The sequence below is a fragment of the Balaenoptera ricei genome, chromosome 19, assembly GCF_028023285.1.
Source record: "Balaenoptera ricei isolate mBalRic1 chromosome 19, mBalRic1.hap2, whole genome shotgun sequence".
Taxonomy (NCBI): domain Eukaryota; kingdom Metazoa; phylum Chordata; class Mammalia; order Artiodactyla; family Balaenopteridae; genus Balaenoptera; species Balaenoptera ricei.
Window position 1 is genome coordinate 26974828 of NC_082657.1, and position 23983 is coordinate 26998810.

General features: G+C 38.7%; 1 protein-coding gene across 1 annotated transcript in view; it reads right to left on the reverse strand.

The window, feature by feature from the left end:
• Positions 1-2211: 2211 nt before the first annotated feature.
• Positions 2212-23983, reverse strand: part of LOC132352949 (uncharacterized) — a 48744-nt gene continuing 26972 nt past the window's right edge. Inside the window, exons 2-4 of the mRNA XM_059903752.1 lie at positions 20004-20100; positions 7647-8008; positions 2212-3285 (exon numbers count right to left, since the gene is read on the reverse strand). Of these exons, the coding sequence (XP_059759735.1) occupies positions 3229-3285; positions 7647-8008; positions 20004-20100 (516 nt within the window). The 3' untranslated portion in view covers positions 2212-3228. The remainder of the gene's footprint in view (positions 3286-7646; positions 8009-20003; positions 20101-23983) is intronic.

Sequence of the window (23983 nt, forward strand, 5' to 3'; positions counted from 1 at the left end):
AAAACTGAATCCCTAAGTAAGTCAGGTGGAGTTGCCCAATCAAAGGTGAGAACTCACCAGGCAGATTAGACAGTGTAAGCAAAGGCAGAGAGGTCAGCAGTTTAGCAGTTGTGAGCACACCAAGTGCAAGGCAAAGAGTTAAAGCTGGAGATGTGGGTCATATCCAGCTATGCAGGCAGGGTCTTTGCTACCATGGTAAGGAGTTTGGACTTCATACTGAGTTCAATGGGGCAGTAAGGGTTTTAAGTTGGGGAGTAACAGGATTATATTTGAAGTTGATAATGATTGGGCCAGAAAAATACCTCAGGTGTTAGACCTGAGGCATGGGGAGAGGATGGACAATAAAGAGAGGGGCGGAATTTTAAAAATAGTAAGGCCAGGGCTTCCCTGGTGGCGCAGTGGTTGAGAGTCTGCCTGCCAATGCAGGGGACACGGGTTCGAGCCCTGGTCTGGGAAGATCCCACATGCCGCGGAGCAACTGGGCCCGTGAGCCACAACTACTGAGCCTGCGCGTCTGGAGCCTGTGCTCCGCAACAAGAGAGGCCGCGATAGTGAGAGGCTCGCACACCGCGATGAAGAGTGGCCCCCGCTTGCCGCAACTAGAGAAAGCCCTCGCATAGAAACGAAGACCCAACACAGCCAAAAATAACAAAATTTAAAAAAAAAATGAAGGCCATAATATTAGCAAAACTTAAGGAGCTATTTTGCTGGGGGAGAGTGGTGGTCATGGACATTTTCAGGATGACTCTGAAGTTTCTAATGCAAAGAAATGGAGGAATAGAAGTAGCAGAGGAAGATAGTACCTCAGTTTTCCCTGGAGAATGGTGTAGGGCATGAATCGGGAACCCAGGCCCTGCAATCCTGGCCCTGAGGAGTTTTCTGAAAATTTCATTTGACTGGGTCCTTTTTATGGAAATCTCCCCAAAAGGGCACTTGGCTGGTGTGGGTGTTAAGGAAGAGGTCTTCATCTCTGTGGGGTTTTTGAAGTGCTTTACGTGGCAGGCACTGACAGCTGTCTGATGCAAACTCCATCCAGGTCCCCCCTTCTCTCTAGCCATCTTCTAAGTAGGAGTGGGTCATGTGGTGTTATCTCTGGCCAATAAGATGTAAACCAAAGTCTGCTGAGTGAGATTTTTGGAAAGGCTCTGAGTTCCTGATAAAAATGAAGCGATTCATGTCCGAAAAAACCTCTTTGTCCTTTGCCTTTCACACTTTTCTTACTGTCTGGAGCATGAATATGAGGCCCTAGAGGTAAAGCAGCCATCTTATGACAATGAGACAATGAGGTGTTGTATTAGTTATCTATCATTTCATAACAAATTACCCCCAAAATTAGCGGCTTAAAACAGATGTGATTCTGCAGTCTCATCTGAATGCTCAACTAGGGGGAGATCCACTTCTAAGTTCATTCATTTGATTGTTGGCGGCCACAGTCCCTCATCACATGGGCTCTTCACAGACGTGCCTCGAAACATGGCAACTGGCTTCCCCTAGAATGAGTGATCCGAGAAAGAATGACAGAAGCCACATTCTTTTTATAACTTAATCTCGGAAGTGGCATCACATCAATTCTGCTATATTCTATTAGAAGCAAGTCACTAAGTCCAGCCCACACTCAATGAGAGGAAATTACACAAGGGCAAGAACACCAAAAGGCAGAGATCATTGGGAGCCATCTTAGAGGCTGGCCACCCTAAGTGCCATGCATGGAATTATCATCAATCCACTAAGAAGGATGAATAGAAAACTAGAAAGTGCCTGGGTTGCTCATTGTTGAGTAGCACCCCAGTTGTGACCTGCCTCCCTAGATCCCCTATAATGTGAAAGGCAGAAAATAGCTCAAAATAAGATTCAGCTCCACACCCACTAGAATAGATAAAATTAAAGACTAATAACATCAAATGTTAGTGAAAGGGGGTAAAAAATACTGTAATTACTTTCGAAAAAGGTCTAGGAAAAATAAATATACACATAGCCTATGACCCGTATTTCCAATCTTAAGTATTTATTCGGGAGAAATGAAAATATATGTCTACAAAAAGACTTGTGCAAGAATATTCATAACAGCTTTATTCATACTGGACCCAAAATGAGGAAAATAACACACAAATGTCTATCAATAGGTAAACATAGATAAACAAATTGTAGTATATTCATTTAATGGAATATGAATCAGCTTTTAAAAGGAACAAATTACTGTTACAACAAAATGGATGAATCTCAAAAACATTATGCTCAGTAAAAGAAGCCTTACACAAAAGAGCACATACTGTAGTTCCATTTATATGCAGTTCTAGAACAAGCAAAACTATTCCATGGTAGAAAAAAATCAGAGCAATGTTTGCCTCTTGGAGGATAAGGGTGGGGATAAAATGAAAAGGGGTATTAGGGAACTTCCTGGGCCGATAGTAATAGTCTGTATCTTAATAGGGGTTTGTGTTACACAAGTATTGGCATTTGTCAAAATGTATTGAAAAGTACTCTTAAGATTTAGGCGTTTTATTGAATTTAAATTTTATCTCAACAAGAACCTTAAGCAAATATTGAACTCTGAGTAATGATATGTATGCTGAAGTATTTAGGGGGAAATGTGCTAATGCCTGCAACTTACATTGAAATGCATAAAAAAAATATGGCTACATGGGTAGATAAGTGATAAAGCAAATACAGTATAGTAAAATGTCAGTGGTACAATCTAGGCTGTTGGCATACAGGTGTCCACTGTAAAATTTAAGTATTTTGTATGTCTGAAAATTTTCATAAATTATAGGAAACAAGACCTACTTTTTAAACCACTGTTCATTAGGTTTTCAATTATCTGCTGTCAAACATATTCCTTACTTACACCATTACCAAAACAAGGGTTTTCTACAAAATGGATGATACTGGCCCTGACACTTAATTCATTCATTTAATACTTACTAGGTACCTACTATGTGCTGGACCTTGTGCTTTTTTTTTTTAAATGAAAGCTTCTTTATTTATTTATTTATGGCTGTGTTGGGTCTTCGCTTCTGTGCGAGGGCTTTCTCTAGTTGTGGCGAGCGGGGGCCACTCTTCATCGCGGTGCGCGGGCCTCTCACTGTCGTGGACTCTCTTGTTGCGGAGCACAGGCTCCAGACGCGCAAGCTCAGTAATTGTGGCTCATGGGCTTAGCTGCTCCGCGGCATGTGGGATCTTCCCAGACCAGCGCTCGAACCCGTGTCCCCTGCATTGGCAGGCAGATTCTCAACCACTGCGCCACCAGGGAAGCACTGGACCTTGTGCTCTTGATGGGGATACAACCTTGTGAGTAAAATAAAGTTCCTGCTGTTGTGAATCTCATACAAACACATACTATTATACAAATAAATATATAACTACAGTGATCACAATTATGAAGGTACTATTCTGGGGCTTCCCTGTGGAAGTGGAGACTTCCTGGAGGAAATATGCATGATGGGTAGAGTTAGTGAGGTAAAGAGGATTAGCAAATATTCAGCCAGAAGGAACAGCATGGGCAAATTAACTGAGGTAAAAGGAAATGAAAGGAAGCTATTATGGCCGAAGCACCAAAAGAAAGAGGAAGAGAGAATCTGACATACTGAGGATGGGTGCTGGAAAAGCCCACTTTCCACTGGCTTTCGATGCTACTTCTAACTTTGCTCAAGATCCTTCATGTGTGCTGTTGAAGTGGCTGTAGGTGCTCTAGTCTCACAGGAAGCAATTAGACCAGGCAGGAACTTTTTTTTTTTTTTTAATTTCCTTTGATTTATTTATTTTTGGCTGCATTGGGTCTTCGTTGCTGTGCGTGGGCTTTCTCTAGTTGCGGCGAGTGGAGGCTACTCTTTGTTGCAGTGCACAGGCTTCTCATTGCAGTGGCTTCTCTTGTTGTGCGGAGCACGGGCTTCACTAGCTGTGGCTCGCGGGCTCTAGAGCACAGGCTCAGTAGTTGTGGCGCAGTGGCTTAGTTGCTCCTTAGCATGTGGGATCTTCCCGGACCAGGGCTCGAACCTGTGTCCCCTGCATTGGCAGGCAGATTCTTAACCGCTGCGCCACCGGGGAAGTCCTCAGGAACTATTCTAATACAGGTATTATGTACTTGAGAAACCAAAATGGCCATTCAAAGCCTTTTTTTTTTTTTTTTTTTTTGGCCGCGCCGCTCTCCTTGTGGGATCTTAGTTCCCCAACGACGGATCGAACCAAGACCCTTGTCAGTGAAAGTGCGGCGTCTTAACCACTGGACCACCGGGGAATTCCCTCAAAGCCATTTTTTATCCCCTTTTGTAATTACAACCCAAGTTCCTGGGGGGTAAGGGCAGGTGAGATGTAACAGCCTCCATCTCAACTCCTTTATTTTGACACTCAAACAAACCAAAGTTTCTACCAAGGAACCTTTTAAAGCTTTTCTTTCTTTTCTGGGAAAGGATAACAAGAGCACTAGGCTGCTTGGGAGGTCTTGTGTATAAAATTTCTCATTTTTCTTGAAACCCAATATAGCTCCTAAATTAAAGAGTTATAAGTTTAAAGCTGTAGTTCCTACTTTTCCAAAGCAACGGAGAGATAATCATCACAGTGATGAAAATGTAGTCATTTTGTGTTGATTCTGTTCACATTATACTCCATATTTCCAAAAAGGAATGGGCTATGATTTTTTTTAAAAAAGATACAAATAATAGACAAAGAAGATGCCATCTTTGTCCTGAAAGAGAGCTTTTCTTTTCTTCCTGCGAGGCCAATAATACACTGGGTCAGGGAACACTCATTGCAGGAAAGCCACAGGCTCAACTCTAGAAGCCAGCCCTCCTTTACAGCTGAGTACCTCTGAACAGTACGAGACAGGTATCAGCCTTCGCTGAGCACTGAACTCAGCCCACTGGCCTGCCCTGAACACAGAGGGGCCTCCAGAGGTGTCTTACGCCTCGCTTTGCCTCCTTTTGCTTTTTCTCTCATAGTATTAAATACTACTTATTGGGCATCTACTCTGTGCCTGTCCTTTACATTAATTGTCCCTCTTCCTCCCCAAGCCCTGCAAAGGTTACAGTTAAATAAAGTAAGGCTCAGGGAGCATTATCAGTCAGGAATTTTTTTTTTCCAAACAGAAAACCCAACTCAAAATGGCTTAAGCAAAAAGGGTTACTGGCTACTAATACTACTAATAAGTAGTACCAGTTTCAGGCACAACTGGATCCATGTCCTCACAAGAACCACAGGGCCCGTTTCTGTCTCTTGGGTCTACACCCCTTGTTGGAGATAGTAGGGAAGATGGCTAAGATAGCTCACCATCCTGTATTTGCTCCTTTTCCTGTCTCATCATGTTTCACTGCTCCTATTTGGGTTTCCTACCCATCCAGGAACCACTGATTTGGGCTGGACAAAGATATTCACTGATTGTTTTAGACCAAAATTCAGCATCCAGCCCTGGAAGTCTGACAAGGGGTCTGAGAATTGAGGGAAGGATAGATGGGTCATAAAACAACTACCATCCAGAAACACCACTTTCTTTCCCATTGGCCAAGCCACTGCCTCTCACCCTGTTACCATTTAGCCTCACCCTTGTGCTGCCTTTGAAATAAAGTCCTTCCCACACTTCCAGTCTTAGTCCTCTTACCCTATCAGTCTGAACTAATCAGAAGCTTTACTCTCCTGGGAGTAAGCAAGAGTCCACAGAAACTCTGTAGATTCCTTGATAAACCCAAAGATGGAGTAGTAAATGAGCAGGTGACTCCCAACCAGGGCATCCAGCCAAGGGAATAAATTAGGACTGAAAGCACCCTATGCTCTGCTCACCAAGCCATGTGTCATGGTGCAGGGTTGCATCTATCCAAAGGAAAGGACAATTTTTTTTTTTTTTCTTTTTTGCAGTAAACCATCCCATGGTCCTTAATCCTTGGGCTCATAGTCAATTCTACTTTCAGGGAATTTCCATTCCACCTCTCCTTCCATTTCCCTTCTTCCTTCCCTTTCTGTGTCTCTCTCTCCCTCCAGGTAAGATCCATTCCAGGATGTCCTCTCACCTCTTAACCTTTCAAGATTCCTTAACTCTCCTCTCCTTCATGGATTAGACATAGCAGGTTGTCATGAGCGAAAGAGGCAGGAAGAGGACCATCCTGGTATCTTTATCCCAACTTAATCCCTAGATGCCACAAAGAGTAACTGCAATCTAGTTAAAAAATCATAAAGAGGCCATTAATTATGGTCTCTCACAGGCCACCTACATTTTTTAAAAATATAAAATCAGAATGGAAAACATATGAAAGAAAGGACTGGCTCTGTGTGACAGAGTCAGTATTACACCCAAAAGCATCACTGAGCCATGTGTGCATGCCTTCTAGTGTTAGAAACATACTTTCATTTCTTTAGTCAAAAAATATTTTCTGAGAGGACTTCCCTGGTGGCGCAGTGGTTAAGAATCCGCCTGCCAATTCAGGGGACACGGGTTCAAGCCCTGGTCCGGGAAGATCCCACATGCCGCAGAGCAACTAAGCCCGTGCACCGCAACTACTGAGCCTGCGCTCTAGAGCCCACGAGCCACAACTACTGAAGCCTGCGCGTCTAGAGCCCATGTTCCGCAACAAGGGAAGCCACCACAATGAGAAGCCTGTCCACTGCAACGAAGAGTAGCCTCCACTCACTGCACCTAGAGAAAGCCCACGTGCAGCAACAAAAACCCAGAGCAGCCAAAAATTAATTAATTAATTAAAAAAATTTTTTTTTTCTGAGAGCCTCAGAGCCTCTGATGAGGCAGCTCATCTCCCTGGAACCCACTTTACCCAGACCTTTGCATGGCTGGCCCCTAAGCATCTTTCACACACACATACACTGGGTTGCTCCACATTCCTCCAGTGAAGAAGCCCAAAGCTCAGGGGCAGCTTGTAGTTTTCCATACCTTAGGTACCTTTCAGTCTTCACATTCTGCCAGGGTCTGGGAAGGTATCAAGTTGAACCACATGAAATTGCCTTTTTATGGGTCAAATGAAAATGTTAAATATTTTGGAGAAAAAGAAAAGCTTTATTCAACCAAAGTATGCACTGTTAGCATTAACTGCTTTCCCCAAATATTAAATGGCATATACCATATTTATAAAATTTAGCATTGTTAATGTTTATTCAAATCCTCCAATTACTGCTTCTCAATTGGAGAAAGTTTTGTTTCTCAGAAAGAGTTCCAAATGACAGAAAAGGTGGTAACTGGTTGAAAAAAAGTCAGGTGAATATGATGAATGTGGGAAAATTTCTTAGTTCAATTCAGTTAACTTCTCTATGATGGTTTGTGATTTCTGTGGTCAAATGTTGTCATGCAACAGTATAGGTCCATGTCTGCTAACCAATACAGAGTGCTTTTAGATCACCTTTTTTGATATATAATTTCAACTTTTTGACAGTGAGATGCTACTGTTAGTTATACCTGGGTTAAAAAGCAGTAATGAAACACTCTTTGTAGACCACCAGACATTACCAGAACCTTTTTTGGTTGCAGTGATTGTTTGAACACATTCGGGAACTTCATCAAAATCCAACCATTGCCCCAACCACTTTCAATTTCATTTTTTATCAGAGCTTATGATCCTCTCCAAAATATGTCTCTGTTCTTTCAAATCTTAAGGGATGAGCATACCTCTAACCATCTGAGTTTATGATAGTCCATTAACTGGTGTGGTACCTACCCACTTGTCCAATTTTTTCACCTTTCCTATTGCAGCCAGGTGTCGAGAAATTGTTGTAGCAGAAACTCCTAAGTCTGCTGCAAGACCTCGAATTGCTGTTCTGGGGTTAGCTTCCACCATGGCTCTCAACTGATCTTCATTTAAAACAGATTTGGGTCTCCCTCGAGGCTCATTTTTCAGACTCAGATCCCCAGAACGAAATTTTTCAAACCACCATCGGATAGTCCTTTCACTAACAGAGCCTTCTCCAAAGACAGAATTGATGTTTCTACTTGCCGTGGCTGCACTATGTCCTAGTTTAAATTCATATAAAAAAAGTATTCGTAAATCTTTCGAAGACATGGTATTGTTCATGGTATGTTCTGTAGAGAAAATAAACAATAAAAACTCAATCATCAAAGAAAACCAAATCTATATAAAATACTATACTTAGATTCTATACAAAACTTTTGTTTCTCCTCAAATTTTCACTCACTAATTTTACTGTCCATCAGTGCATCTTGTCTGCAACAATAATTACTGTTTAGCTAATGCTGGCTTTCTACTTCCTGCAATTCTTCCACAGTTATTAATTGAAATTCTACTATAAAGGAAGAACTGTCCCTTCCCCTGCCCCATTTTTAAATTTATATCAGCATAGACTCATGGATATTTACTTTATTAATTCAATGATATCATTATTTCTTTTGCTCAAATTGTTCCAGCTTTGGTCATTAGGAACTCCTTCAGGTTGGCTCCCATGTTCCTTCAACAATATTCCCCCTTTTCTTTCTTTTTTTTTTTTTTAAAGCATTTTGTTATTATCTGGCACACCTAAAGATTTTCCAGGCACCTTTACCCCATCTAAGTCCTGCAGTCGACCACTTCTCTAAAGAGCCCTGGTTCCTTTTATTGGAGAATCATACTTAGAAATAAAAAATTGGATGCTAAGTTTGTTCATTACTGCTGAGGTGTCATCACTTCTAGTTCCTCACAGTGGACAGAGTTAGGAAATATATGTATGCATACTAACGCACACATATAGTGATATCGCAGATTCCAATCCAACCCAACAGAGTTCATTTTAGCCTCCTCCTCTCCTTATGAGAAACCCAGTTCTTATTATCTAAAAACATATTTACCTATTTGTTCAGTTAGTACACACATAAAGCATAGATAGAATTGCTAATCTATACCCCTGTGAGAAATACATTTACTGACTAGATTACAGCATTAATGCACAGTTTTTTTATGTCTTCAACATTACAGTATCCAGTCAAGATGATATTTTTCAAAATTACTTGGGTTAGTTCTTTTCTTCCCCATCCTATTCAATGTCACTCCTTCCTCATTCCTACTACCGAATTCCCGCCTCTCCATTTCCTTGCACCCCTTTCCCACCTACCCCCTATAGGTTACCAGTAACTTCATTTTCTGGTTTAACCCCCCGGTACTGATTTTGCACAGATGAACAGATATATGTGTATTGTCTTATATCTCTTTTCTTACATAAAAGGCAGTATGCTATAAGTACTATTGTGCTTTACTTTTTTCACTTAACTGTATATTCTCAAAAACACTCCATATCCACATCTCCATTGATAGAGATCATCCTCATTCTTTTTTTATAGCTCCATTATTCCACTGTATGGATACACAACAGTTTAATTACTTTCCTATGTATAGGCATTTAGATTGTGTCCTATATTTTGTAGTTATATACAATGCTGTAATGAATATCTGCATATGTATTTTCATATTGTTGGAGGTATATCTTCATGGTAGATTCCCAGAAATGGTCTTGCTGGGTAAATAAATACCTATGCAGTATTTTTAGGTATTGCCAAATCTCCCTTCAGAAGGAGAATTATAAAAATTATAACAATTATAACAATTTTTATTCTCACCAGCAATGTATGAGAGCACCTGTTTCCCCACAGCTTCACCAACAAAGAATACTGTCATATTTTTAAATTTTTGCCATTGATAGGTATTGTTTTAATTTGCATTTCTCTAATTATGAGTGAATGTTAACTTTTTTTCCTATATTTGAGAGTCATGTTTATGGCTTATTTTTTGTGAGTTGTCTGTTCATGGCTAATTCTCACTTTTCTATCTGGTTGTTATAACTTGGTTGTTATAACTTTTTCTCTCAATTTTTAAGACCTCTTTGTAGATAAAAAATATTGTTAATAAGGACCTACTGTACAGCACAAGGAACTCTACTCAATACTCTATAATAACCTATATGGGAAAAGAATCTAAAAAAGAGTGGATATATGTATATGTATAACTGATTCACTTTGCTGTACAGCAGAAAGTAACAATTGTAAATCAACTGTACTCCAATAAAAATTAATTTAAAAAAAGAATTATAGAAGTATTCTCATCTAAAAAAAAATTATCCTTTTTTGTGGCATAGATTGTGAATACTTTTTCCCACAAACTTCTTTTATGGAATTTTTGTCATGCAAGAATTTAATTTAGTGAAATTTATCACTTTTCTTTTAACGCTTCTGGATTTTAAGTCAGAGTTAAATACCCTTACTTTCTACACCAAGATTACAGAGGAATTAGTTCATGTTAGCAGTGCATTAAGGTGAACTTTTAAATAATGTTACAGGGACAAATGGGTAGCCATTTGGAAAATGCTAAAAGTAGATCATTCATTATTCCATGATAAAAGTAGATCATTTTCCAAATGGCTACCCATTTGTCCCTGCACTAGTATTAAAAGGTCTATTTTACCCATAGCTAACGTCATATTCACAGATGAACAACTGAAAACTTTCCCCCTAAGATCAGGAACAAGATAAGGATGCTCACTTTCACTGCTGCTATTCAACGTTGTACTTAGAAGTTTTAGCCAGAGCTATTAGACAAGGAAAAGAAATAAAAGGCATCCAAATTGGAAAGGAAGAGGTAAAACTATCTCTATTCATAAATGACATGATCCTATACATAGAAAATTCCAAAGAATCCATAAGAAAGCCACCAGAGCTAATAAACAAGTTTAGCAAAATTGTAGGGTCCAAGAACAAAAATCAGTTTTGTTTTATACACCAGCAATCTGAAGAGAAAATTAAGAAAGCAATTCCATTTATAATAGCATCAAAAATAATAAAACACTTAGGGGTAAATCTAACGAAGAAGGTAAAAGACTTATATGCTGAAAACATTGCTGAAAGAAATTAAAGAATGAAAAGACAACTGTGTTCATGGATAGGAAGATTTACAATTGTTAACATGTCAGTATTACCCAAAACAATCTACAGATTCAAACACAATCCCTATCAAAATTCCAATAGTCTTTTTCACAGAAATGGAAAAGCAGATACTCATTTTCATACGGAATTGCAAGGGACCCTGAACAATCAAAATAATCTTGAAAAAGAAGAAGAAAGCTGGAGGACTCACATTTCCGAACTTTGAAACTTAACACAAAGCTACAGTAATTAAAACTATGGTATAGGCATAAGGACAAACATAAAGACCAGTGGAATAGGAAGTCTAGAAACAAACCCTCACACATATGGTCAATTGATTTTTTGACAAGACAGTCCAGTGGTTAAAACTCCGTGCTTCCACTTCAGGGGGCACAGGTTCAATCCCTGGTGGGGAACTAAGATCCTGCATGCTGTGTGGTGCAGCCAAAAATATATATATATATATTTTTTTGACAAGGTCATGTCAAGACCTTTCAGTGGGAAAGGACAGTTTTTCAACAAAAGGTACTGGGAAAACTGTATATCCACATGCAAAAGAATGAAGTTGGACCCTAACCCACACTATATACAAAAATTAACTCAAAATGGATCAGAGACCTAAATGTAAAAACTAAAACTAAACCAGTCTTAGAAGAAAACCTTGGGGAAAATTTTCATGACATTGAATTTGGCAACAATTAAAGTAAAAATAGGTAAACTGAATTACATTAAAATTTAAAACTTCCATGCTAAGGACACAATCAACAGAGTGAAAAGGCAACCTACAGAATGGAAGAAAATCATATATCTAATAAATGGTTAAATATCCAGAATATATAAAGAACTCTTACAACTCAATAACAACAACAAAAAACAAATAACCTGATTAAAAAATGGGCAAAAGACTTGAATAAATATTTCTCCAATGAACATACACACATGGCCAACAAGCATATGAAAAAATGCTCAACATCACTAATCATTAGGGAAATGCAAATCAAAACCACAATGAAATATCACCTCACACCCATCAGGATGGCTGTTAACAATAACAAAACAACAGAAAATAACAAGAGTTGGCAAAGATGCAGAGAAATTGGAACCCTTGGGTACTGTTGGTGGGAATGTAAAATGGTGCAGCTGCTATGGAAAACAGTATGTTGGTTCCTTCAAAAATTAAAAATAGAATTACCGGGACTTCCCTGGTGGCACAGTGGTTAAGAATCTGCCTGCCAATGCAGGGGACACAGGTTTGAGCCCTGGACAGGGAAGATCCCACATGTCACCGAGCAACTAAGCCCATGTGCCACAACTACCGAGCCTGTGCTCTAGAGCCCGCGAGCGCCACAACTACTGAGCCTGTGCTCTAGAGCCCGCGAGCCACAACTACTGAGCCCGCGTGCCACAATTACTGAAGCCCGCGTGCCTAGAGCCTGTGCTCCGCAACAAGTGAAGCCACCGCAATGAGAAGCCTGTGCACCGCAACAGAGTAGCCCCCATTCGCTGCAACTAGAGAAAGCCGGCACGCGGCAACAAAGACCCAATGCAGCCAAAAATAAATAAATAAATAAATTTATTTTTTTTTTAAATTTTTTAATAAATAAATAAATAAAACTAGAATTGCCATATGATCCAGTAATTCCACTTCTGGGAATATATCCAAAAGAATTGAAAGCAGAGTCTCAGAGAGCTATCTGTAAACCCAAATTCATAGCAGGATTATTCACAATAGCCAAAAGGTAGAAGCAACCCAAATGTCCATCAAACAATGACTGGATAAACAAAATATGGTAAATACACAGTGGAATATTATTCAGCCTAAAAAAGGAAGTAAATTCTGACACATGCTGCAAAATGAATGAACCCTGAAGACATTATGCTAAGTGAAATAAACCAATCACAAAAAGACAAATACTGTATGATTCTACTTATATGAGGTACCTAGAGTAATCATATTCATAGAGATACAAAGTAAAATAGAGGTTACCAGAGGCTGTGGGGGAGGGGAAAATGGCAAGTTGTTGTTTAATGGGTATAGAGTTTCAGATTTGGGAGATAAAATAGTTCTAGAGATCAGTTGCACAAATATGTGTATATACTTACTACTACAAAACTATACACTTAAAAATGGTTAAGATGGGGACTTCCCTGGTGGTCCAGTGGGTAAGACTCTGCACTCCCAATGCGGGGGACCGGGGTTCAAACCCTGGTCGGGGAACTAGATCCCGCAAGCATGCTGCAACTAAGACCCGGCACAGCCGAAATAAAAATAAATAAATTAAATATTTTTTAAAATGCTTAATGTGGTAAATTTTATATTTTGTGTAAATTTTATATGTTGTGTATTTTACCACAATTAACAATAAAAATTAATGAAAATTAGATAAATTGGACTTCATCAAAATTAAGAGCTTTGTGCATCAAAGGTCACTATCAAGAAAGTGAAAAGACAATCTACAGAATGGGATAAAATATTTGCAAATCATATATCTGACAGGAGATTAATACTGAGAATATAGGGAATTCCCTGGTGGTCCAGTGGTTACGACTCCACGCTTCCACTGCAGGGGGCATTGGGTTCCATCCCTGGTCGGGGAACTAAGATCCCACATGCTGCGGGGCAACTAAGCCCACGGGCCACAACTACTGAGCTCGCATGCCTCAATCAGAGGAGCCCACATGCTGCAAACTACAGAGCCCACGCGCTCTGGAGCCCGCGCGCCACAACTAGAGAGAGAAAACATGCACGCCACACTACAGAGAAGTCCACGCGTCACAACGAAGAGCCTGCCACAACGAAAAAGATCCCGCACGCCTCAACAAAGCCCCTACGTGCCGCAACTAAGACCCGATGCAGCCAAATATTAAAAAAAAAAAAGAATTCTAGACTTTGAGGGGTAAATTAAAAAAAAAAAGAGAGATCAGATTTGTGGTTACCAGAGGTGGGGGGGAAGGGGAATTGGATGAAGTACACAAAAAGTACACATATCCAATTATAAGGTAAATAAGTACTAGGGATGTGATGTACAACATGGTAAATATAATTAACTCTGCTGTATGTTACATATGACAGTTGTTAAGAGAGTAAATCTTAAGAATTCTCATCAGAAGGAATCTTTCTTTTATTTTGTATCTATATGAGATGATGGATGTTCACCAAACTTACTGTGGTCATCATATCATGATGTATGAAAGTCAAATCATTTTGCTGTAAACCTTAAAGTTATACAGTGCTGTATGTAAATTATGTCTCAATAAAACTGGAAGAAAAAAAAAATAAACCCTAGTAGACTTTGCACTAACCTCAGAGGCTGTTTACTTAGGGCAAGATTTAAGAATTACCTTAAAGAAGATTATTTAATCCTGAAGATGGCTGGCCAGATCACATGGAATTATTGGGAAGGCTTGAGAAAAAAACAAATGGAACAAAAAATAATTCAATGGTGTAATTCAATGGTTTTTAGTATATTCCCAGGGCTGTGAATCTAATTTTAGAACATTTCTTGCTCCACCTCCCACAAGAGAAACTCTGTACCCATTAAGTTATTCCCCATTCTCTCTCTATCCCTTTCCCAGCCCTAAACTATTAATCTATTTTCTGTCTATAAATTTGCCTATGTGGATGTTTCCTATAGTTGGAATCGTACAGTATGTGATCTTTTGTGACTAGCTTCTTTCACGTAATATATTTTCAAGTCATTCACGTTGCAGCATATATCATTACTTCCTTTCTTTTCATTGTCAAATAATATTTCATTATATGGATATACCACATTTGTTTATCAAATAGACATCAGGACTCTTTCCATTTTTTAGCTATTATGAATAATGCTGCTAATAACAGCATGTACAAGCATGATTCATGTATAAGTTTTTGTGTAGACATAGGTTTTCAATTCTCTTAAGTATATACCTAAGAGTGGAATTGCTGGATCACATTGGATCACTCTGTTTAACCATTTGAGAAACTGGCAGACTGTTTTCAAAGTGGCTGCACCATTTTACATTCCTATCAGCAGTGTATGAGCGTTTCAATTTTCCACTTTCTTTACCAACAGTTGTTATTTCCTGTCTTTTGTATTATTGCCATCTTTTTTTGTTATTGCCATCAGTGTGTGAAATAGTATCTCATGATTTTGATTTGCATTTCTCCAATGCTGAATATCTCTTCATGTACTTATTGGCCATTTGTATATCTTCTCTAGACAAATTCTATTCAAATCCTATGCCCATTTTTAAAATTGGGTTATTTCTTTTCACTATTTTTTTTTAACATCTTTATTGGAGTATAATTGCTTTACAATGGTGTGTTAGTTTCTGCTTTATAACAAAGTGAATCAGTTATACATATACATATATCTCCATATCTCCTCCCTCTTGCATCTCCCTCCCTCCCACCCTCCCTATCCCACCCCTCTAAGTGGTCACAAAGCACCGAGCTGATCTCCCTGTGCTATGCGGCTGCTCCCCACTAGCTACCTATTTTACATTTAGTAGTGTATATATGTCCATGACACTCTCTCACTTTGTCCCAGCTTACCCTTCCCTCTCCCTGTGTCCTCAAGTCCATTCTCTAGTAGGTCTGCATCTTTATTCCCATCTTGCCCCTAGGTTCTTCATGACTTTTTTTTTTTTTTTTTTAGATTCCATATATATGTGTTAGCATACGGTATTTGTTTTTCTCTTTCTGACTTACTTCACTCTGTATGACAGTCTCTAGATCCATCCACGTCTCTCAAATGACCCAATTTTGTTCCTTTTTATGGCTGAGTAATATTCCATTGTATATATGTGCCACATCTTCTTTATCCAGTCATCTGTCGATGGACACTTTGGTTGCTTCCATGTCCTGGCTATCTCTTTTCACTATTGAGGTGTAAGAGGTCTTTATATATTCTGGACACAAGTCCTTCTCAGATATGTGATCTGCAAATAGTTTTTCCCATTCTGTGAACTGTCTTTTCACTTTCTTGATGATATCATTTGCAGCAAAAAAAGTTTTAAATTTTTATATAGTCCAATTTATTTTTTGTTTTGTCACTTGTGCTTTGGTGTCATATTTAAGAAACCACAGCCTAACCTAAGGTCACAAGGACTTACTGCTGTTTTCCTTGAAGAGTTTTATAGTTTGATTAGCTCTTACATTTAGGCTTATGATCTAATTTGAATTAATTTTTGTGTATGCTGTGAGATAGAGGCCCAACTTCATTCTTTCACATGTAGATATCCAGCAGGGTGTACTAACACTATTTGTTGAAAAGATTTTCTTTCCCATTTAATTTCCTTGGGACCCTTACTGAAAGTCAATTGACAATTTTCCTGGTTATTTTTTGCATGTTTGTTTTTCTGTATGAACTTTAAAATCAGTCTGTCTAACTCAATAAAATAACTCAGATTTTTTATTAAGGTTGCATTGAGTTTATAAATTAACTTAGGGAGGATTGACATCTTCAAGTTTTGCCATTTGTTTAAATCTGCTTTAGTATCTTTCAGGGGTGTTTGAAAGTTTCGTTGTATAGGTTTTGCACCTTATTAAATTTATTCCTAAGTATTTAATCTTCTATTTTGCTGTTGTAAACGGGCTTTTCTCTAACATTATGTTCTGTTTACTGTAAGTATATAGGCATACCTCGGAAATATTGCAGGTTTGGTTCCAGACCGTGGCAATAATGAATATTGCAATAAAGCAAGTCACACAGATATTCTGGCTGCCCAGTGCATGTTTATATTATATTGTAGCTTATTAAGTGTGCAATAGCCTTATGTATAAAAAATGTACATACCTTAATTTAAAAATACTTTATTGCTAGAAAATGCTACCCATCATCTGAGCCCTCAGTCATTCTCTTTTTACTGGTGGAGGCTCTTGCCTTGATGTTGACGGCTGCTGACTGATCAGGGTGGTGGTTGCTGAAGGCTGGGAGGGCTGTGGCAATTTCTTAAAATAAGACAAAAGGGAAGAAATTTGCCACATCAACTGACTCTTCCTTTTGTTGCAGGAAAGGGGACCCCTTCCAGGGCTCGAGAGTGGGCTCTTGTCTAACACTCGGAAATGAATTGTCCGAGGAGACACACGTGCTGACAAAGCAAGAGACTTTATTGGGAAGGGGCGCCCGGGTGGAGAGCAGCAGGGTAAGGGAACCCAGGAGAACTGCTCTGCCACGTGGCTTGCAGTCTCGGGTTTTATGGTATGGGGTTAGTTTCCCAGTTGTCTCTGGCCAATCACTCTGACTTAGGGTCCTTCCTGGTGGCATGTGTATTGTTCAGCCAAGATGGATTCCAGTGAGAAGGATTCTGGGAGGTTGGCAGGACATATGGACTGGAGTCTCCTCTCTCCTTTTGACCTTTCCCGAATTATTCCAGTCAGTGGTAGCTTGTTAGTTCCACGTTCCTTACCAGGACCTCCTGTTGTAAGATAATTCACGCAAATATCTACTATCTTGCCTGGCCAGGGCGGGCAGTTTCGGTCACTGGTTCCCCTAACACTTTCATGAACGATTTCTCTGTAGCAAGCAATGCTGCTTGATAGCATTTTACTCCTAGTAGAACTTCTTTCAAAACTGGATTCAAGGGCTTCCCTGGTGGTGCAGTAGTTGAGAGTCTGCCTGCCAACGAAGGGGACACGGGTTCGAGCCCTGGTCTGGGAAGATCCCACATGCCGCGGAGCAACTGGGCCCGTGAGCCACAATTACTGAGCCTGCGCGTCTGGAGCCTGTGCTCCGCAACAAGAGAGGCCGTGATAGTGAGAGGCCCGCGCACCGCGATGAAGAATGGCCCCCGCTTGCCACAACTAGAGAAAGCCCTCGCACAGAAACGAAGACCCAGCACAGCCATAAATAAATAAATAAATAAATAAATAAATAAAGTGGAAAGTCATTCTTAAAACAAACAAAAACCTTTCAAACCCTGCCTCTGCTTTATCAACAAAGTTTATATAATATTCTAAATTATTTGTTGTCATTTCAACAATCTTCACAGTATTTTTACCAGGAATAGATTCCATCTCAAGAAACCACTTTCTCTGCTCACCCATAAAAGAAACTCATCTGTTAAAAAGTTTTATCATGAGATTGCAGCAATTCAGTCACATCTTCAAGCGCCACTTCTAATTTTGTGAAAATTAACAAAATGTGACACAGAGACACAAAGTAAGCAAATGCTTTTGGGAAAATGGCACCTAAAGACATGTTTGATGCAGTGTTGCCACAAATCTTCAATTTACAAAAATGCAGTTATCTGTGAGACTCTATAAAGCGAAGCAAAATGAAATGAGGTATGCCTGCATTATGAAAGCTGATTTTTGTTTGTTAATTTTAAATCCTGCTCCTTCAGTGAATTCTTTCACTGTTTGAGTTAGTTTTATTACTGATTCTCTGGGGTCCATGTACACTATGACCTACAAATAGTTACTGTTTTACTTCTTTTATGCCTCTTACTGATTTCTCTTATTTAACTGCCTTGGCGAATTTACTTCTAATATAATACTGAACAGTAGTGGAGACAGTGGGGATGCTTGCCTTGTTCCTGATCTTAATGGATATGTCTGCAGTATTTCCCCATTTAAGTAAAACACTAACTTTAACACTAAGATATATACTTTATCAAGTTAAAGTATTCTTCAATTCCTACTTTCTTGAGTGTCTCTATTATGAATGGGTACTGAATTTTGCCAAAGACTTTCTCAGCATCTATAGAGATAACCTGATCAGATTTTTTCCTTATACTTATTAATATGACATATGATATTAATAGATTTCCTTATATTATACTGATGGGGCCAAGTGTGCCACTCTGACATGTGGATTATTTTGAGCTAAAAACAATCAAAGCACAAAAGGCTCAGGAAGAAACTTTGAACTTCCCTCTTAAATGCCTAAAAGAATTTAAGATATGAAGCCTGTCCCAGGAAGAAGCTATCACCATAGATAACTATAGTTAAGTATTAGGTGTGGTAGAGGGAGGAACCTAGCAAAGCGCATTTGATCAAATTCCTCTCTGTGTCCCACTAGCTTTGGGCAAACATTTGTTAACCAAACATTAATTCTTTTTATCTTCCTGTGAATTACCTTACTTCCCCTTGAAGCTTCAGATCCCTATGGCCTTCTCCCTAGTCCAGAATATATACATACCTCACCTTGCCTTCTGTGAAGTTCTTTATACTTATGTAGATTCCCATGCACATGTAATAAACTTGATTTTCTCCCGTTAATCTGCCTTATATCATTTTAATTGCCAGACATAAGAACGAAGAGGGGAAGGAGGGGAAATTTCTCCTCCCCCATAGTACCAACTTTGCACTCCTGGAATAAATCTAGCCTTAGAACTTTTACCTTTGCTTTTTCCCTCTGCTTTTCCCTGGTTTTCATGTTTAGCCCCTTCATCTATTCAGATCTTAGCTAAAATATTACTTCCTCAGAGATGCATCCCCTGACTACTCAAGCAAAAGTCACCTTCCAGTCATCTTCCAAAACAGTTCCCTATTTTAATTTCCTACCTAGCACTTATTACTAGCTGCTATTTTTCCTATATATTCCATATGTATATTCTTATATATATTTTTCTTTACTGTGATAGCATTGAACCTGTTTTGGGAGTAGATTTATTGCTGTATGCCCAAGATACACAGTACCTGGCACATGTTAGCCACAATAAATTTTGTGATAAATCTACTCCCATTTGGGGTTCACTGTTAGAAATCTGATCTTATCACAGAAAAAGAAAAGAGTAATGAAAACCCACCTTCTCTGAATACATTTATTGAATAAATCTAGATTTGTCAACTTTAAAGAGAGAGCTATAAACTCAAAATTAAAATCAGCAATATTTTAGATAGTCTAACTCAGTAAATGGAATAAGATAACTGGTACTTTAAAAAATTATATTAATAATAAAACCAAAGTTCTCTTTCTTCCAGTTAACATTTTCAAATTAAATTTCTCACTAAAATTTGTTACAAAGTTTATCAGTATTGTGAAGTAGTTAACATTTAAATTGGATAAAGAACAAATCATCATAAATTGATATACTGTATCAATAAAAGCCAAAGACATACTTCAACAGACTCTAATATTATAATTTAACCAGCAAAAGAAATTTTAACTCACAAAAATTAATTTTAAATTTATATAATAGATACATAAAAGATGAAAAGGTGGTAAACTCTCACGGTTACCTGTAAAAGGTGATGATTTCTCTGAGTGTTTTATTTTTAGAGGTTTCCTATTAATAAATACATAACCACAGGGACAAGATTTACATGCAACAGGTACCTGGAGGGGAAAAAAATGGAAAAAAATATTACTATTTTACTATTTATTAAACTTCTCAAGTGTTTATGTGGTCTCTTCAACTAAACAATAGTAACTTGAAGGTAGAAATCACATTTATATTTAAACTCCACCTCCTCAAAAATTATTTGAGATAAAAATCACTTCCTTCCCATTCTCCTTTACAGTTCCACACATATAGTAAATGTTCAATATGTGAATGGCCAGGGGAAGAATGTGAAGTACAAAGTTCATTTCCTAAAATGTCAATCTCAGAATAGTTACAACATGGATTAGATGAGAAGAAAGGGATTAGTTAGAAAAATATTACGTTTATCCCAGAATGAGAGGCTCTTGGCCCATTCTGCAATGGCCCGTTCTGCAGTGCTGGCACAGAGAATGTATTAAAAAAAAAAACATTTGACAGAGATTTCAAAGGGAGGAAGGAACAAGACTTAGACACGAATAGATTACTGATAATAAAACAGAACTGAAAATAAGTCTAAGAATTCAAACATGAGAGGGAAAGAGGGTCAGTGCCAATTACAGCAAAAGGACCATTCACAATAGCCAGTTTGAGGGAAAGGAACATGGAAGACTACAGAAAAGGTGTTGAGACATAGGTTCTCCTATTCTCTGCTTGAGGAAAGACCTTGAACAAATCCCATAAGCCCTGCAGGTTTCTGTTTCTTTTCTAAATTTCTTTACTACCTGAAGTAGTCCATGATTTTTACATATTTTTTAAGTGAAAAAACTATTTTATCATTTAACAACTTCACTAAGGTATAATATACAATAAAGTACATATATTTAAAATGTACAATTTGATATGTTTTGATATGTGTACATGCCCATGAAACTATCACCACAATCAACATAGTGAATATATCCATAAGACCCAAAAGTTTCCTCATGCCCCTTTGTAATCCCCCCTCCTACCCTTCCCTCTTAATACCCCCCCCCCTCAAAATCCCCAGGCAACTACTGATCAGCTTTCTGTTACTATAGATTAGTTTGAATTTTCTAGTTCTATGTAAGTGGAATCATAAGTACATGCTCTTTTTTTTGTTTAGCCTCTTTCATTCAGCATAATTATTTTGAGATTTGTCCACATTGTTGCATGTAATAAGTTCATTGCTAAATACTATTCCATGTAAGGATATACCACAGTTTGCTTATCCATCAACTTGATGATGTACATATGGAGTATTTCCAGTTTTTAGCTATTACAAACAAAGCTGCTATGTATGTAGCAAATACAAGTCTTTGTATAGGCATACACTTTCTTTCCTCTTGGATAAAGAGCTACTGGCTGGATTATATAGTAGGTAAGTGTTTAACTTTCTAAGAAAACTGCCAAACTATTTTCCAAAGTGGCTGTATCATTTTACATCCTCACCAGCAGTGTATAAGAGAGTTCTAGTTCCTCCACATCCTCAGCAACACTTGGTAGGTTCAGTTTTTAATTTTAGCCATTCTAGCAGGGTAGTGGGATCTCATTGTAGTAATATCCCTCATGACTAACGATGTTGAACATTTTTTCATGTGCTTATTGTCATCTATATGTCTACTTTGGTGAAGTGTCTATTCAAATTTTTGCCCATGTTTTAATTAGATTGTTTTCCTATTATTGAGTGTTGAGAGTCCTTTACCTATTCTGGATACAAGTCCTCTTATCAGTGGCTTTCAAAGAGCAGAACTTTTAATTTTGATGAAGTCAGATTTATCATTTTTTTCTTTTATGGATCATGATTTTGGTGTGTAATTAACAAACATGTGCCTAACTATGTTCACAAAGATTTTTTACTATTTTCTAGAAGATTCATAGTTTAAAATTTAATTAAAATGTATACTTAAAAATGGTTAAGATAAATTTTATGTCATGTGTATCTTACCACAATAAAAACAAGTGGGAAAAAAGTTTTGTTTTCTGGGTTTTTGCATATGCATATCCAATTGTTCCAGCACCATTTGTTGAAAAAAAATATCCTTTCTCTACCACTGTGCTCACGCTACAGAGATGAATGGACCTCCTATCCAAAATTTGGTTCAGATGTTGACCCTGATGATGCCATCCATGCACCTGGAGGGTATGTAAAGACTTTCATAATGAGGCTTTTTGGGGAGTACAGGGAAGGCTCCCAAGGAGGTCCAAAATGGCTTGAGAGCAGAGAAAGGAGATTGGCTCTGTTTTTATTATAGTTAGGGAAAAGGACTGGGGTGAGGGTTCCTGTATGTGAGAAGCTGTGGCTTACACGGTTTGAACTTTCTGCTGGCATTAAAGAAGAGAGTACCTGAGCTTTCTTAGCAATTTCCCCAGATGTGGGACAGAACGGGAAAGAAGTGCTGGGGCTTCAAAGCTGTTAACAATCAAATATAAAAAACGGAGTTGGGCATTTTATTACAATTCACTACTGATGTTTAACTGATGACATTCTACTTAATTGAATGTGAACTTGTTTAATTAAGCCATTTTGGCACTATATGAGGTTGGTAGCTTGAGACTAGTAAAGAAGGGGAGAGTTCCACTGAATGCCTTGTTCAGCAGCTCAGCATTGTGTATTTTGAGAAGTGAAATGAGTGCCTTGGTCACTATGGATAATGTATGGAACTCCAGAAGGAATAAGGAATGTCTTAGCGAGGCCTTGTATTGTGGCTTTAGCATGTGCGGAGAAATGTTTGGTTAATATTGGGTGTCTTGTGAGGCAAGAGATTCCCAGAAGTCTTTCTACCCAAAGGGGCAACCTTGAGTAAGGAGTTGTTGCTGCCACTGGCAGGACCAGACAGCCAAACTATTGGCCATGGCCCAAGAGTCAGTAAAAATGTGGAGAGAACTGACTGTTGGCCAGAGCATCTAGTGCTAAGATAATTGAGTGAAGTTTGGCCAGTAGTGCTGACCCTTGGATCCTGTCCTTGATCAGGAACATCCTGCTTAAGGAATTAACAGCAACAGCTTTCCCATGTGCTCCATCAACTGTGATGCCATCCAAAACTGTACAAATTCCCTTTAGTATTCACTCAGTTGATCCCAAGGGGCTCCCCAAGTATCTAAAGGGTCCAGTAGAGGGGTGATATCCTCCAGCATTATGGCATCTGGCAAAGGACTGAGGACAAGGGAGACCAACCCATCCTATAGGTGGGATATGCCAGAGAGCTCAGGTTTGGCTATACTGTAGGTACTACTTTTGTTTTGGCAAGGAGGCCTTGATGAGGTACTGAGTTTACAGGGTACCGCTTCCATGACCCAAGACATAATAGGCGGCTAAGGAGGGAGCGTCATGGGCTCAGGGCCTATAAAAGCCTCTAATTGCCAGGAAAATCAGTATGTAACCAGCAATTACTGCTAATGGTGTATAGCATGGGATCAACGAGAGTAGTTTCTTGCATCAAAAGTTTACAGACAATTTATGGCCATAATGGGTAGCCTAGAGACTTCAGGAGGTGTAGAAAGAGGTTGCTAAAGCCTCTACAGTGAAGGTCTTTGGGGCACTAATGTGACTGCTGTTGACTGTTTTTTGCAATTCGGGCAGATTCTAGAGCATTTTTTTATAGGGTCTCCATTCAAGGTATCTGTAAGTAATAGCATAAATGGGCTTAAGTAAAATTTGTAAATGAGGAATATGTTGTCTTCAAGAGCCCAAAAGATGTTAGGCTTATTTGAACACTGGTGAGAGAGTCAACAGCTATTTCTTGACAGTATCAGGGACAGAGCTGTCCCAGCTTACCAAATAATTTTTCAAGACTTTAACCAAGATGGCAGGGCTTTGTACTATGGCATTATGTGTGGGGCAATGGCCCATGCCCTTTTTGTGAAATCCTTTGTTATTTGTATATCCTGAATTGAGTGTGTCAAATCAGTCCCCTTGGAGGTTGACATCACTGTGAT